The sequence below is a fragment of the Pseudophryne corroboree genome, chromosome 3 (assembly GCF_028390025.1).
Source record: "Pseudophryne corroboree isolate aPseCor3 chromosome 3, aPseCor3.hap2, whole genome shotgun sequence".
In the NCBI taxonomy this organism is placed as follows: domain Eukaryota; kingdom Metazoa; phylum Chordata; class Amphibia; order Anura; family Myobatrachidae; genus Pseudophryne; species Pseudophryne corroboree.
In genome coordinates this window covers 186,708,426-186,725,902 of record NC_086446.1, presented here as the reverse complement: position 1 = coordinate 186,725,902, position 17,477 = coordinate 186,708,426, and the positions used below count along the sequence as shown (strand labels likewise).

At 50.2% G+C, this 17,477-nt stretch overlaps 1 protein-coding gene across 2 annotated transcripts in view; it reads left to right on the top strand.

Moving 5' to 3' along the window:
* The window catches only part of POLR3A (RNA polymerase III subunit A), a 229,662-nt gene that overhangs the window by 47,892 nt on the left and 164,293 nt on the right, over nucleotides 1–17,477 (top strand). For both annotated transcript variants that reach the window (XM_063958705.1, XM_063958706.1), the window contains exon 9: nucleotides 6,414–6,517. In XM_063958705.1, the coding sequence (XP_063814775.1) occupies nucleotides 6,414–6,517 (104 nt within the window). The remainder of the gene's footprint in view (nucleotides 1–6,413; nucleotides 6,518–17,477) is intronic.

The following is a 17,477-nucleotide window of genomic DNA, read 5'->3' as shown; positions in this document are numbered from 1 at the left end:
AGCTTACCAGTGCAAATCTTCCTGCTTCCCCAGCATTATGTCATGACCTCGTGTTCCTGGTGCAGGGGGTGCCTGTCTAGTATGCCTTGCTACAGCTTTGCCTGTGGGCAGCATTTACTTACGGCATTATTTCCATTAACTTTGAGGGACTACCTTCAAAATCTTACAGTACAATTGCTTTTTAGAAGTTAATTGTGTAATGAGACTTTACACTCTGCTCCACAAATAATATACCATGTACTGTGGGATTTGATTTGTAAGTATTTTAGTTTGTTTTAAACAACTAGACAGGAGTTTGAAATTTGTGTTTGTTTGTTTTTTTGTTTTCTCTAACGTCCTAGAGGATGCTGGAGACTCCGTAAGGACCATGGGGAGAGACGGGCTCCGCAGGAGACATGGGCACTTTAAGAAAGAATTTAGTTCCTGGTGTGCACTGGCTCCTCCCTCTCTGCCCCTTTTCCAGACCTCAGTTTGATTCAGTGCCCAGAGGAGCTGGGTGCTTTTCAGTGAGCTCTCCTGAGTTTGCTGATAGAAAGTTTTTTGTTAGGTTTTTTATTTTCAGGGAGCTCTGCTGGCAGCAGACTCCCTGCATCGTGGGACTGAGGGGAGAGAAGCAGCCCTACTCTCTAAAGCTAGGTCCTGCTTCTTAGGCTACTGGACACCATTAGCTCCAGAGGGATCGGAACGCAGGATCTCAACCTCGCCGTCCGTCCCAGAGCCGCGCCGCCGCCCCCCTCGCAGAGCCAGAAGACTGAAGCCGGGTGAGTATGAGAAGCAAGAAGACTTAACAGGCGGCAGAAGACTTCGTGATCTTCACTGGAGGTAACGCACAGCACTGCAGCTGTGCGCCATTGCTCCACACACCTACATATACTCCGGTCACTGTTAGGGTGCAGGGCGGGGGGGCGCCCTGGGCAGCATTTGGGACCTCATTCTGGCAAATGAACACATATATACAGCAGGGCACTGTATATATGTAGGAGCCCCCGCCAAAGAAATAAAATTTAAGCGGGACAGAAGCCCGCCACCGAGGGGGCGGGGCTTCTCCCTCAGCACTCACCAGCGCCATTTTTTCTCCACAGCACGCTGAGAGGAAGCTCCCCAGGCTCTCCCCTGCTGATACACAGTAGAAGAGGGTTGAAAAGAGAGGGGGGGCACGTAATTAGGCGCAAAAAAGTATATAAACAGCAGCTACTGGGTTAACATTAAGTTACTGTGTTATTCCTGGGTTATATAGCGCTGGGGTGTGTGCTGGCATACTCTCTCTCTGTCTCTCCAAAGGGCTTCGTGGGGGAACTGTCTTCAGAAAGGACATTCCCTGTCTGTGTGGTGTGTCGGTACGCTTGTGTCGACATGTCTGATGTGGAAGGCTATGTGGGAGAGGAGCGGGAGCAAATGAATGTGGTGTCTCCGCCGACGGCGCCGACACCTGATTGGATGGATATGTGGAAGATTTTAAATGATAATGTAAATTCCTTGCATAAAAGATTAGACAAGGCTGATGCATTGGGACAGGCAGGGTCTCAACCCGTGCCTGATCCTATGTCGCAGGGACCGTCGGGGTCTCATAAGCGCCCACTATCCCAAATTGTTGACACAGATACCGACATGGATTCTGACTCCAGTGTCGATTACGATGATGCAAAGTTACAGCCAAAGTTGGCTGAATCACTCCGATATATGATTATAGCAATTAAGAAGGTTTTGCACATCACAGAGGAAACCCCTGTCCCTGACACAAGGGTTTATATGTATAAGGCAGTGGTTCCCAAACTTTTTACAAGCACGGCGCCCTAGAGCATCAGAATTGTTTTCACGGCACCCCTAGGCCAAAGGTTTCTTATTGAGAAATAAGAAAGAAATATTAAATTAAGTAAATTGTGCTTATATGTCACCCTTAGGGTCAATTGTGTGGTGAGGGACAGGATTTGCCTCTGTTTGTCCACACATGTTATGATTGGCAGCCCCCAGCACTGGCTTTGCCTATTACATTAACCATAAATCATTTTAATTGGTCCTGGACCACCAACCCGAGGCACCCCTGCAAGTGTCCTGAGGCACCCCAGGGAGCCACGGCACACAGTTTGGGAACCACTGGTATAAGGGAAAGAAACCTGAGGTAACTTTTCCCCCCTCACACGAACTGAATGAGTTATGTGAAAAAGCTTGGGAATCTCCAGATAAAAAACTGCAGATTTCCTAACGGATTCTTATGGCGTATCCTTTCCCGCCAACGGACAGGTTACGATGGGAATCCTCCCCTAGGGTGGACAAAGCTTTAACACGCTTATCCAAAAAGGTAGCCCTGCCGTCCCAGGATACGGCTACCCTCAAGGATGCTGCTGATGGCAAACAGGAGGGTACCCTGAAGTCCATTTATACACATTCAGGTACCTTGCTCAGACCGGCAATTGCGTCGGCCTGGGACTGTAGTGCAGTAGCGGCATGGACTGATACCTTATCAGAGGAGTTTGATACCTTAGATAGGGATACTGTTTTATGACCCTGGGGCATATTAAAGACGCTGTCCTTTATATGAGAGATGCTCAAAGAGACATTAGTCTGCTGGGTTCTAGAATAAACGCTATGTCGATTTCTGCCAGAAGGGTCCTGTGGACTCGGCAATGGACAGGTGATGCCGACTCAAAACGACATATGGAGGTTTTACCTTACAGGGGTGAGGAATTGTTCGGTGAAGGTCTCTGGGGCCTGGTCTCCACAGCTACGGCTGGAAAGTCAAATTTTTTGCCTTATGTTCCCTCACAGCCTAAGAGAGCACCGCATTGTCAAATGCAGTTCTTTCGTTCACAAAGAAACAAGAAAGTCCGAGGTGCGCCCTTTCTTGCCAGAGGGAGGGGCAGAGGAAAGAAGCTGCACAATACAGCTAGTTCCCAGGAACAGAAGTCCTCCCCGGCCTCTGCAAAATCCACCGCATGACACTGGGGCTCCACTGGCGGAGTCGGGGCCAGCGGGGGCGCGTCTTCGGAATTTCAGCCACATGTGGGTTCACTCCCAGGTGGATCCCTGGACAATAGAAATTGTGTCTCAGGGTTACAAGCTGGAATTCGAAGAGGTGCCTCCTCGCCGGTTTTTCAAATCGGCCCTATCGTCTTCCCCCCTAGAGAGGGAGATAGTGTTAAATGCAATACAAAAATTGTATCTTCAGCAGGTGGTGGTCGAGGTTCCCCTCCTTCAACAGGGAAGGGGTTATTATTCGACCATGTTTGTGGTTCCGAAACCGGACGGTTCGGTCAGACCCATATTGAATTTTAAATCTCTGAACCTATACTTGAAGAGGTTCAAGTTCAAGATGGAATCGCTAAGAGCGGTCATCGCCAGCCTGGAAGGGGGGGATTTTATGGTGTCACTGGACATAAAGGATGCGTACCTTCATGTCCCCATTTATCCACCTCATCAGGCGTACCTAAGATTTGCGGTACAGGACTGTCATTACCAATTTCAGACATTGCCGTTTGGTCTCTCAACGGCTCCGAGGATTTTCACCAAGGTAATGGCGGAAATGATGGTGCTCCTGCGCAAGCAGGGTGTCACAATTATCCCGTACTTGGACGATCTCCTCATAAAAGCGAGATCAAGAGAGCAGTTGCTGAACAGCGTCTCACTGTCACTGAAGGTGTTACAGCAACACGGCTGGATTCTCAATATCCCAAAGTCGCAGCTGGTTCCTACGACTCGTCTGCCTTTCTTTGGCGTGATTCTGGACACGACCCAGAAAAGGGTTTATCTTCCAATAGAAAAAGCCCAGTAACATGACTCTGGTGTCAGGTGTCCGTGCATCATTGCACTCGAGTCCTGGGAAAGATGGTGGCCTCATACGAGGCCATTCCCTTTGGCAGGTTCCATGCGAGGACTTTCCAATGGGATCTGTTGGACAAGTGGTCCGGATCACATCTACAGATGCATCGGTTGATCACCCTGTCCCCCAGGGCCAGGGTGTCGCTCCTGTGGTGGCTGCAGAGTGCTCACCTTCTCGAGGGCCGCAGATTCGGCATTCAGGATTGGATCCTGGTGACCACGGACGCAAGCCTCCGAGGTTAGGGAGCAGTCACACAGGGAAGAAATTTCCAGGGTCTTTGGTCAAGTCAAGAGACTTGTCTGCACATCAACATCCTGGAACTAAGGGCCATATACAACGCCCTACGTCAAGCGGAGGCCTTACTTCGCGACCAAACAGTTCTGATCCAGTCAGACAACATCACCGCAGTGGCTCATGTAAACCGCCAAGGCGGCACAAGGAGCAGAGCGGCAATGGCGGAAGCTACCAGGATTCTTCGCTGGGCGGAGAATCATGTAAGCGCACTGTCAGCAGTGTTCATTCCGGGAGTGGACAACTGGGAAGCAGACTTCCTCAGCAGACACGACCTACACCCGGGAGAGTGGGGTACTTCATCCAGAAGTCTTCGCACAGATTGTGAGTCGGTGGGAACTGCCACAGATAGACATGATGGCGTCCCGCCTCAACAAAAAGCTACAGAGGTATTGCGCCAGGTCCAGAGACCCTCAGGCAGTAGCGGTAGACGACCTTGTGACACCGTGGGTGTTCCGGTCCGTCTAAGTATTTCCTCCTCTTCCTCTCATACCCAAGGTGTTGAGAATAGTAAGAAGAAAAGGAGTGAGAACAATCCTCGTTGTTCCAGATTGGCCACGACGGACCTGGTATCCAGATCTGCAGGAAATTGCTCACGGAAGATCCGTGGCCTCTTCCTCTAAGGCAGGACCTGTTGCAACAGGGGCCCTGTCTGTTCCAAGACTTACCGCGGCTGCGTTTGACGGCATGGCGGTTGAACGCCGGATCCTAGCGGAAAAAGGTATTCCGGTTGAGGTTATCCCTACGCTGATAAAGGCTAGGAAGAAAGTAACAGCAAAACATTATCACCGTATATGGCGAAAATATGTTTCTTGGTGTGGGGCCAGGAATGCTCCTACGGAAGAATTCCATCTGGGCAGTTTCCTTCACTTCCTACAAACTGGAGTGGATTTGGGCCTTAAATTAGGCTCCATTAAGGTCCAGATTTCCATTTTCTTTCAAAAAGAATTGGCTTCTCTCCCAGAAGTTCAGACTTTTGTTAAGGGAGTACTGCATATTCAGCCTCCGTTTGTGCCTCCGGTGGCGCCTTGGTCTTGGACTTCCTAAAGTCACATTGGTTTGAACCACTGAAAACGGTGGAGTTGAAATATCTCACTTGGAAAGTGGTCATGTTATTAGCCCTGGCTTCGGCTAGGCGAGTGTCGGAATTAGCGGCTTTATCACATAAAAGCCCCTATCTGGTTTTCCATATGGATAGAGCGGAATTGCAGACACGTCCTCAGTTCCTGCCAAAAGTGGTTTCATCGTTTCATATGAACCAACCTATTGTGGTGCCTGTGGCTACACGGGACTTAGAGGATTCAGAGTCCCTTGATGTGGTCAGGGCTTTGAAAATTTATGTAGCCAGGACGGCTAGAGTCCGAAAAACAGAAGCACTGTTTGTTCTGTATGCAGCCAACAAGCTTGGCGGCCCTGCTTCAAAGCAGACTCTTGCTCGCTGGATCTGTAACACGATTCAGCAAGCGCATTCTACGGCTGGTTTGCCGTTACCAAAATCGGTCAAGGCCCATTCCACTAGGAAAGTGGGATCTTCTTGGGCGGCTGCCCGAGGGGTCTCGGCACTACAGCTGTGTCGAGCTGCTACTTGGTCGGGTACAAACACCTTTGCAAAATTCTATAAGTTTGATACCCTGGCTGAGGAGTACCTCATGTTTGCTCAATCGGTGCTGCAGAGTCATCCGCACTCTCCCGCCCGTTTGGGAGCTTTGGTATAATCCCCATGGTCCTTACGGAGTCACCAGCATCCTCTAGGACGTTAGAGAAAATAAGATTTTACTTACCGGTAAATCTATTTCTCGTAGTCCGTAGAGGATGCTGGGCGCCAGTCCCAAGTGCGGACTTCTTCTGCAATACTTGTATATAGTTATTGCTTCAATAAGGGTTACGTTATTGTTGCATCGGGCGTGAACTGATGCTATGTTATTGTCATACTGTTTACTGGATTGTTATCACAAGTTATACGGTGTGATTGGTGTGGCTGGTATGAATCTTGCCCTTGGATTAACAAAAATCCTTTCCTCGTACTGTCCATCTCCTCTGGGCACAGTTCTCTAACTGATGTCTGGAGGAGGGGCATAGAGGGAGGAGCCAGTGCACACCAGGAACTAAATTCTTTCTTAAAGTGCCCATGTCTCCTGCGGAGCCCGTCTCTCCCCATGGTCCTTACGGAGTCCCCAGCATCCTCTACGGACTACGAGAAATAGATTTACCGGTACGTAAAATCTTATTTTTTTTTTTTTTTTTTGGGGGGCTTTAGTTCCATTCTTTATCTGTAAATCTAATCTACCTGTCATGTTTTGTGCAGGTGAACAAAGCAAATATCCATTTTATGCGAAAATTGGTACAGAGCGGACCAGATGTTCATCCTGGTGCCAACTTCATCCAACAGAGACATACCCAAATGAAAAGGTATTTCCCGTGTTGTCTGTACTCCTATCTTCTTTGTGCCAGTCTTCTAGTTTTGTGGACTCTGTAATCTGTGGCTGTGAAATAATACATTCAGAAATACATGTTTCTACCCAGAATATAGCCAATAAACTCAAAATTTCTCTGACGTCCTAGTGGATGCTGGGAACTCCGTAAGGACCATGGGGATTAGCGGCTCCGCAGGAGACTGGGCACAAAAGTAAAAGCTTTAGGACTACCTGGTGTGCACTGGCTCCTCCCCCTATGACCCTCCTCCAAGCCTCAGTTAGATTTTTGTGCCCGGCCGAGAAGGGTGCACACTAGGGGCTCTCCTGAGCTTCTTAGTGAAAGCTTTAGTTTTAGGTTTTTTATTTTCAGTGAGACCTGCTGGCAACAGGCTCACTGCATCGAGGGACTTAAGGGGAGAAGAAGCGAACTCACCTGAAGTGCAGAGTGGATTGGGCTTCTTAGGCTACTGGACACCATTAGCTCCAGAGGGACCGAACACAGGCCCAGCCTCGGAGCTCGGTCCCAGAGCCGCGCCGCCGGCCCCCTTACAGAGCCAGAAGCAAGAAGAGGTCCGGAAAAATCGGCGGCAGAAGACATCGGTCTTCAACAAGGTAGCGCACAGCACTGCAGCTGTGCGCCATTGTTACTCAGGCACACTTCACACTCCGGTCACTGAGGGTGCAGGGCGCTAGGGGGGGGCGCCCTGAGCAGCAATGTAAAACACCTTGGCTGGCATAAATACACCACATATAACCCCCAGGGCTATATGGATGTATTTTAACCCCTGCCAGAACTTACAAAAAAGCGGGAGAAAAGGCCGCCGAGAAGGGGGCGGAGCCTATCTCCTCAGCACACAGGCGCCATTTTCCATCACAGCTCCGCTGGAAGGACGTCTCCCTGACTCTCCCCTGCAGTCCTGCACTACAGAAAAGGGTAAAAAAGAGAGGGGGGGGGCACTAATTTGGCGCAGTTTTGATACTAACAGCAGCTATAAAGGAAAAGCACATTTTATAGTGGTATTCCTGTTTATATATAGCGCTCTGGTGTGTGCTGGCATACTCTCCCTCTGTCTCCCCAAAGGGCTAGTGGGGTCCTGTCGTCTATCAGAGCATTCCCTGTGTGTGTGCGGTGTGTCGGTACGATTGTGTCGACATGTTTGAGGAGGAAAATGAGATGGAGGCGGAGCAATTGCCTATTATACAGTTGTCACCCCCTGGGGAGTCGACACCTGAGTGGATGAGCTTATGGAAGGAATTGCGTGACAGTGTCAGCTCGTTACGACAGACCGTTGACGACATGAGACAGCCGGCTACTCAGCTTGTGCCTGTCCAAGGGTCTCAAACGCCATCAGGGGCTTTAAAACGCCCGTTACCTCAAATGGCAGACACAGACACGGATACTGACTCCAGTGTCGACGATGATGAGACAAACGTGACTTCCACTAGGGCCACACGTTACATGATTGAAGCAATGAAAAATGTATTGCATATCTCTGATAATACAAGTACCACTAAAAAGGGTATTATGTTTGGTGAGAAAAAACTGCCTGTAGTTTTTCCTGTATCCGAGGAATTAAATGAAGTGTGTGATGAGGCGTGGGTTTCCCCCGATAAAAAACTGATAATTCCTAAAAGGTTATTGGCATCGTACCCTTTCCCGCCAGAGGATAGGGCACGTTGGGAAACACCCCCTAGGGTGGATAAAGCGCTCACACGTTTGTCAAAACAGGTAGCACTACCCTCTCCTGATACGGCCGCCCTAAAGGAACCTGCCGATAGAAAACTGGAGAATATCCTAAAATGTATATACTCTCACACGGGTGTTATACTGCGACCAGCAATCGCCTCAGCCTGGATGTGCAGTGCGGGCCTGGCGTGGTCGGATTCCCTGACTGAAAATATTGATACCCTAGCTAGGGACAGTATATTACTGACTATAGAGCATTTGAAGGATGCATTTCTATATATGCGTGATGCACAGAGGGATATTTGCCGACTGGCATCAAGAGTTAGCGCGCTGTCCATTTCTGCTAGAAGAGGTTTATGGACGCCGCAGTGGTCAGGTGATGCGGATTCTAAAAGGCACATGGAAGTATTGCCTTATAAGGGGGAGGAGTTATTTGGGGTAGGTCTATCAGACCTGGTAGCCACGGCTACTGCTGGAAAATCCACATTTTTACCCCAGGTAGCTTCTCAACCTAAGAAGACGCCGTATTATCAGGCGCAGTCCTTTCGGCCCCATAAGGGCAAGCGGGCAAAAGGCGCCTCATTTATGCCCCGTGGCAGAGGGAGAGGAAAAAGGCTGCAACAAACAGCCAGTTCCCAGGAACAAAAGCCCTCTCCCGCCTCCGCAAAGTCCTCAGCATGACGCTGGGGCTTTACAATCAGACACGGTGGGGGCCCGTCTCAAGAAGTTCAGTGCGCAGTGGGCCCACTCGCAAGTGGACCCCTGGATCCTTCAAGTGGTATCTCAGGGGTACAAATTGGAATTCGAGACGTCTCCCCCTCGCCGTTTTCTAAAGTCTGCTTTACCGACGTCTCCCTCAGACAGGGAGGCAGTATTGGATGCCATTCACAAGCTGTATTCCCAGCAGGTGATAATCAAGGTACCCCTCCTACAACAGGGAAAGGGGTACTATTCCACACTATTTGTGGTACCGAAGCCGGACGGCTCCGTGAGACCAATTTTAAACCTAAAATCCTTGAACACTTACATACAAAGGTTCAAATTCAAGATGGAGTCACTCAGAGCAGTGATTGCAAACCTGGAAGACGGGGACTATATGGTGTCTCTGGACATCAAAGATGCTTACCTACATGTCCCAATTTGCCCTTCTCACCAAGGGTACCTCAGGTTTGTGGTACAGAACTGTCACTATCAGTTTCAGACGCTGCCGTTTGGATTGTCCACGGCACCCCGGGTCTTTACCAAGGTAATGGCCGAAATGATGATACTCCTTCGAAGGAAGGGAGTTTTAGTTATCCCTTACTTGGACGATCTCCTGATAAGGGCAAGATCCAGGGAACAGTTGGAAGTCGGGGTAGCACTATCTCAGATAGTGCTGCGCCAGCACGGTTGGATTCTCAATATTCCAAAATCTCAGCTGATCCCGACTACCCGACTCCTATTCCTAGGGATGATCCTGGACACAGTCCAGAAAAAGGTGTTTCTCCCGGAGGAGAAAGCCAGGGAGTTATCCGAACTAGTCAGAAATCTCCTAAAACCAGGCCAAGTCTCAGTGCATCAATGCACAAGGGTCCTGGGAAAGATGGTGGCTTCTTACGAAGCAATCCCATTCGGCAGATTCCACGCAAGAACCTTCCAGTGGGATCTGCTAGACAAATGGTCCGGGTCGCTTCTTCAGATGCATCAGCGGATAATCTTGTCACCAAGGACAAGGGTGTCTCTCCTGTGGTGGTTGCAGAGTGCTCATCTTCTAGAGGGCCGCAGATTCGGCATTCAGGACTGGGTCCTGGTGACCACGGATGTCAGCCTGAGAGGCTGGGGAGCAGTCACACAGGGACGAAATTTCCAGGGCTTGTGGTCAAGCCTGGAGACATCACTCCACATAAATATCCTGGAGCTAAGGGCCATCTACAATGCTCTAAGCCTAGCAAGACCTCTGCTTCAAGGTCAGCCGGTGCTGATCCAGTCAGACAACATCACGGCAGTCGCCCACGTAAACAGACAGGGCGGCACAAGAAGCAGGAGGGCAATGACAGAAGTTGCAAGGATTCTTCGCTGTGCGGAAAATCATGTGATAGCACTGTCAGCAGTGTTCATTCCGGGAGTGGACAACTGGGAAGCAGACTTCCTCAGCAGACACGACCTCCATCCGGGGGAGTGGGGACTTCACCCAGAAGTCTTCCACATGATTGTGAACCGTTGGGAAAAACCAAAGGTGGACATGATGGCGTCCCGCCTCAACAAAAAACTGGACAGGTATTGCGCCAGGTCAAGGGACCCTCAGGCAATAGCTGTGGACGCTCTGGTAACACCGTGGGTGTACCAGTCAGTGTATGTGTTCCCTCCTCTGCCTCTCATACCCAAGGTACTGAGGATCATAAGAAGGAGAGGAGTAAGGACTATACTCGTGGCTCCGGATTGGCCAAGAAGGACTTGGTACCCGGAACTTCAAGAGATGCTCACAGAGAAGTAGCCTCTACCTCTAAGAAAGGACCTGCTTCAGCAGGGACCCTGTCTGTTCCAAGACTTACCGCGGCTGCGTTTGACGGCATGGCGGTTGAACGCCGGATCCTGAAGGAAAAAGGCATTCCGGATGAAGTCATCCCTACCCTGATCAAAGCCAGGAAGGATGTAACCGTGCAACATTATCACCGGATTTGGCGTAAATATGTTGCGTGGTGCGAGGCCAGGAAGGCCCTACAGAGGAATTTCAACTGGGTCGTTTCCTACATTTCCTGCAAACAGGACTGTCTATGGGCCTAAAATTAGGGTCCATTAAGGTTCAAATTTCAGCCCTGTCGATTTTCTTCCAGAAAGAACTGGCTTCAGTTCCTGAAGTTCAGACGTTTGTCAAGGGGGTACTGCATATACAGCCTCCTTTTGTGCCTCCAGTGGCACCTTGGGATCTCAATGTAGTTTTGGGTTTCCTAAAATCACATTGGTTTGAACCACTCTCCACTGTGGACTTAAAATATCTCACTTGGAAAGTGGTAATGTTGTTAGCCCTGGCTTCAGCCAGGCGTGTCTCAGAATTGGCGGCTTTATCCTATAAAAGCCCTTACCTAATTTTTCATACGGACAGGGCAGAATTGAGGACTCGTCCTCAATTTCTCCCTAAGGTGGTTTCAGCATTTCACTTGAACCAGCCTATTGTGGTGCCTGCGGCTACTAGGGACTTGGAGGACTCCAAGTTGCTGGACGTAGTCAGGGCCCTGAAAATATGTTTCCAGGACGGCTGGAGTCAGGAAATCTGACTCGCTGTTAATCCTGTATGCACCCAATAAGCTGGGTGCTCCTGCTTCTAAGCAGACTATTGCTCGTTGGATTTGTAGTACAATTAAGCTTGCACATTCTGTGGCAGGCCTGCCACAGCCTAAATCTGTAAAAGCCCATTCCACAAGGAAGGTGGGCTCATCTTGGGCGGCTGCCCGAGGGGTCTCGGCGTCACAACTTTGCCGAGCAGCTACTTGGTCAGGGGCAAACACGTTTGCTAAATTCTACAAATTTGATACCCTGGCTGAGGAGGACCTGGAGTTCTCTCATTCGGTGCTGCAGAGTCATCCGCACTCTCCCGCCCGTTTGGGAGCTTTGGTATAATCCCCATGGTCCTTACGGAGTTCCCTGCATCCACTAGGACGTCAGAGAAAATAAGAATTTACTTACCGATAATTCTATTTCTCATAGTCCGTAGTGGATGCTGGGCGCCCATCCCAAGTGCGGATTGTCTGCAATACTTGTACATAGTTATTGTTACAAAAATCGGGTTATTATTGTTGCGAGCCATCTTTTCAGAGGCTCCTCTGTTATCATGCTGTTAACTGGGTTCAGATCACAGGTTGTACGGTGTGATTGGTGTGGCTGGTATGAGTCTTACCCGGGATTCAAAATCCTTCCTTATTGTGTACGCTCGTCCGGGCACAGTATCCTAACTGAGGCTTGGAGGAGGGTCATAGGGGGAGGAGCCAGTGCACACCAGGTAGTCCTAAAGCTTTTACTTTTGTGCCCAGTCTCCTGCGGAGCCGCTAATCCCCATGGTCCTTACGGAGTTCCCAGCATCCACTACGGACTATGAGAAATAGAATTATCGGTAAGTAAATTCTTATTTTAATTTTGAAGGGACTTTCAGACCGTTACCCTTTTGTATGTCTGTATGCAGGGCCGGTGCTAAAGTGTTTTGTGCCCCCCTGCAAACTACATTTGTGCCGTCCCTCCCATACTTTGCAAAGGGACAGTGCACGCCTTAGGCGCGCGTCACAAAAAAGGGTGTGGCCACACAAGTAGCCACATTTCAAATTATGCCACACAGTAGCACACTCTCTTACTCACATTACACCGCACGTTGTGCCCATGATTCATTTTGCACAAAATAGTGCTGTCCCTTGTTCACATTATGACACACAGTAGTGCCCCTTATTCATGTTACACTACACAGTAGTGTTCCTTGTACACCTAATGCCCACAGTAGTAATTCCATTTACACAAATAATGCACCCAGAAGTAGCACCGCTTCTACACATAATTTACAAAGGAGGGGGGGGGGGGAGTATTGAGAGGAATTAAGTGTGGTACTTACACGGGAGATCAGCGGGTGGATTGGATACTGCTGCTCTACCGGTACCGCTAACTGTTATACAGCTTGAGAAAGGAGGGACCTGACACAGGGCGCTGCACTTCATGCTGCCGTCACTGCTGCCTGTCATACAGTTTTGACAGGCACAGCAGCAGCCATCAAGAACAGCAGTGTAGCAGAGTGGGGAGAGCGCCAATCCAGCCCTGTGTCTCCCTGCAATGCATGTCCTTGCTGAGCCGGTTGTGCTGGCCCTGGTTGCCATTTACCAGAATACTATTGGAATAATTTTTTTCTGCCATTATACAAGTTACACCTGGCTCCTGCCCTCCCCTCCTATCACCACTTCTGGACCCCCCTTCTGTCATTTCTTTTGTTCCTTCTCCTGCCCCTATGTCACTTATCCTGTCCCTCCCTCCTGTCACTTCACCTGCTCTCCCTCCCTCTCATGGACTCTCCTTCTGTCACTACCACCAGACCTGTGGGGTCGTGGGTGGGGCTGTTGCATCTGCTGCGGGTCAGGTGACTGCTCCCATGTGTGCCTGGCCAGGAAGCTCCGCAACATAATTGTTTTGCGGGGCTGCAGCCTGTCCGGGTCACAGGGAGCAAGCATGGCAGTGTGTGGGCAGTGCACAGCCACGTACTTGGCAAAAAAAGAAAACGCATTTACCCGGACCACGCACTGACCGCGAGTGACCTCACTGCTGACCGCAAAGTTCCCACCATTGAAGATAATGGAGCGGCTGTGCAATGTGCTGTCTGACAGCTCAGACGCGCACAGCCAATCAGGAGAGTGCCACGACGTGGCGCTTCCTGATTGGCTGAAGGGACCCTCTGTGACAGGAGTCACGGGGGGTCCCGGCATTCAGGGAAAGGGTTCCCATGTGTAAACATGGGACCCCTTTCAGTGCGTGGTCCGGGTAATGCGATTTGTTTTTTTGCCAAGTACGTGGATTACAAAACAGAAGAGGACAGATCTACACTGGATTTTGGTGAGTATAATTTTATTTTCAGGTACACCGTGGATTCTACTTGGAGAAGTGGACCGAACCTCGTGTGAACATAGGTAGGTATGTGTGTATGTATGTTGGTGTGCATGTATGTAATAAAGTTTTACTTTCACGGTGTGCGTGTACTGTTTTTATTTGGGTATTTTTTTTCTCTGACGTCCTAGTGGATGCTGGGTACTCCGTAAGGACCATGGGGAATAGACGGGCTCCGCAGGAGACTGGGCACTTCTTTAAAGAAAAGATTAGGTACTACATCTGGTGTGCACTGGCTCCTCCCTCTATGCCCCTCCTCCAGACCTCAGTTAGAATCTGTGCCCGGCCAGAGCTGGATGTACTCTAGGGGCTCTCCTGAGCTTCCTAGAAAGAAAAGTATTTGTTAGGTATTTTATTTTCAGTGAGATCTGCTGGCAACAGTCTCACTGCTACGTGGGACTTAGGGGAGAGAAGCAAACCTACCTGCTTGGAGCTAGCTTGTGCTTCTAGGCTACTGGACACCATTAGCTCCAGAGGGATCGAACACAGGGCCCGAGCTCGATCGTCCGTTCCCGGAGCCGCGCCGCCGCCCCCCTTGCAGAGCCAGAAGACGGAAGAAACCGGAGGAAATCGGCGGCTGAAGACTTCGGTCTTCAATAAGGTAGCGCACAGCACTGCAGCTGTGCACCATTGCTCCCACAGCACACCACACGCTCCGGTCACTGGTGGGTGCAGGGCGCTGGGGGGGGCGCCCTGGGCTGCAATTAATGTACCTTTTGGCAATAAAAAGCACATAATACATTGTTTAACACTGTATATGTGCAGAAACCCCCGCCATTAACGATATAAAAAGCGGGAGAAGCCCGCCGTTGAAGGGGCGGGGCTATCTCCCTCAGCACAGCCAGCGCCATTTTCTCTTCACAGCTCTGCTGGAAGGACGCTCCCCAGGCTCTCCCCTGCAGTATACACTACAGAAAGGGTAAAAAAAGAGGGGGGGCACATAAATTTAGGCGCAAATTGTGATATAAGCAGCTATAGGGGGAAAATTCACTTTGTGTATAGTGTCTATCCCTCTGTTATATAGCGCTCTGGTGTGTGCTGGCATACTCTCTCTGTCTCCCCAAAGGACTTTGTGGGGTCCTGTCCTCAGTCAGAGCATTCCCTGTGTGTGTGTGCGGTGTGTCGGTACGGTTGTGTCGACATGTTTGATGAGGACGCTTACGTGGAGGCGGAGCAGGTGCCGATAAGTGTGATGTCGCCCCCTGCGGGGCCGACACCTGAGTGGATGGATATGTGGAAGGTATTAACCGACAGTGTCAACTCCTTGCATAAAAGGTTCGATGACGCAGCTTTGGGACAGCCGGCATCTCAGCCCGCGCCTGCCCAGGCATCTCAGAGGCCGTCAGGGGCTCAAAAACGCCCGCTACCTCAGATGGCAGACACAGATGTCGACAAGGAGTCTGACTCCAGTGTCGACGAGGATGAGACAAATATACAATCCACTAGGGCCATCCGATGCATGATTACGGCAATGAAAAATGTGTTGCACATTTCTGACATTAACCCGGTTACCACAAAAAAGGGTATTATGTTTGGGGAGAAAAAGCAGCCAGTGACTTTTCCCCCATCTGATGAGTTAAATGAATTGTGTGAAGAAGCGTGAAGTTCCCCAGATAAGAAACTAGTAATTTCTAAGTGGTTACTAATGGCGTACCCTTTCCCGCCAACGGATAGGTTACGCTGGGAGACATCCCCTAAGGTGGACAAGGCGCTCACACGATTATCAAAAAAGGTGGCACTGCCGTCTCAGGATACGGCCGCCTTAAAGGAGCCTGCAGATAGAAAGCAGGAGGCTATCCTGAAGTCTGGGTATACACACTCAGGTACTATACTGAGACCTGCTATTGCTTCAGCATGGATGTGTAGTGCTGCAGCAGCATGGTCTGATTCCCTGTCTGATGACATTAATTCCCTTGACAGGGACACTATATTGCTAACCATAGAGCATATTAAAGACGTAGTCTTATATATGAGAGATGCACAGAGGGACATTTGCCGGCTGGCATCTAGAATTAATGCGATGTCCATTTCTGCCAGGAGAGTATTATGGACTCGGCAGTGGACAGGTGATGCTGATTCTAAAAGGCACATGGAAATTTTGCCTTATAAGGGTGAGGAATTGTTTGGGGACAGTCTTTCGGACCTCGTATCCACAGCAACAGCTGGGAAGTCGGCTTTTTTACCTCAGGTTCCCTCACAGCCTAAGAAAGCACCGTATTATCAAGTACAGTCCTTTCGGCCTCAGAAAGGCAAGCGGGTTAGAGGCGCGTCCTTTCTGCCCAGAGGCAGGGGTAGAGGGAAAAAGCTGCACCATACAGCCAGTTCCCAAGAACAAAAATCCTCCCCTGCTTCCACTAAGTCCACTGCATGACACTGGGGCTCCACATGTGGAGCCAGGTGCGGTGGGGGCCCGTCTCCGGAACTTCAGCGACCAGTGGGTTCGCTCACAGGTGGATCTCTGGGTTCTACAAGTGGTATCTCAGGGATACAAGCTGGAGTTCGAGACGTCTCCCCCTCGCCGTTACCTCAAATCAGCCTTGCCAGCTACTCCCCAGGACAGGGAGGTAGTACTGGCGGCAATTCACAAGCTGTGCCTCCAGCAGGTGATAATCAAAGTTCCCCTCCTTCAACAGGGACGGGGTTACTATTCCACAATGTTTGTGGTACCAAAACCAGACGGTTCGGTGAGACCCATTCTAAATTTGAAATCCTTGAACACTTATATAAGGAAGTTCAAGTTCAAAATGGAATCGCTCAGGGCGGTTATTGCAAGCCTGGAAGAGGGGGATTACATGGTATCACTGGACATCAAGGATGCTTACCTACATGTCCCCATTTACCCACCTCACCAGGTGTACCTCCGTTTTGTGGTACAGGACTGCCATTACCAATTCCAGACGTTGCCGTTTGGTCTGTCCACGGCACCGAGGGTATTTACCAAAGTAATGGCCGAAATGATGATACTCCTTCGAAAGAAGGGAGTTGTAATTATCCCGTACTTGGACGATCTCCTTATAAAGGCGAGGTCCAGGGAGCAGTTGTTGGTCGGAGTAGCACTATCTCAGGAAGTGCTACAACAGCACGGCTGGATTCTGAATATCCCGAAGTCGCAGCTGGTTCCTACGACGCGTCTGCTGTTCCTGGGTATGATTCTGGACACAGAACAGAAGAAGGTGTTTCTCCCGGAGGAGAAGGCCAAGGAGTTGTCATCTCTGGTCAGAGACCTCCTAAAACCAAAACAGGTGTCGGTGCATCACTGCACGCGAGTCCTGGGAAAGATGGTAGCTTCTTACGAGGCAATTCCATTCGGCAGGTTCCATGCACGGATCTTTCAGTGGGATCTGTTAGACAAGTGGTCCGGATCGCATCTTCAGATGCATCGGCTGATCCCCGAGGGCCAGGGTGTCTCTGCTGTGGTGGCTGCAGAGTGCTCATCTACTCGAGGGCCGCAGATTCGGCATACAGGACTGGGTCCTGGTGACCACGGATGCAAGCCTCCGAGGTTGGGGGGCAGTCACTCAGGGAAGAAACTTCCAAGGACAATGGTCGAGTCAGGAGGCTTCCCTACACATAAACATTCTGGAACTAAGGGCCATTTACAATGCCCTAAGTCAGGCAAAACCCCTGCTTCAAAACCAGCCGGTGCTGATTCAGTCAG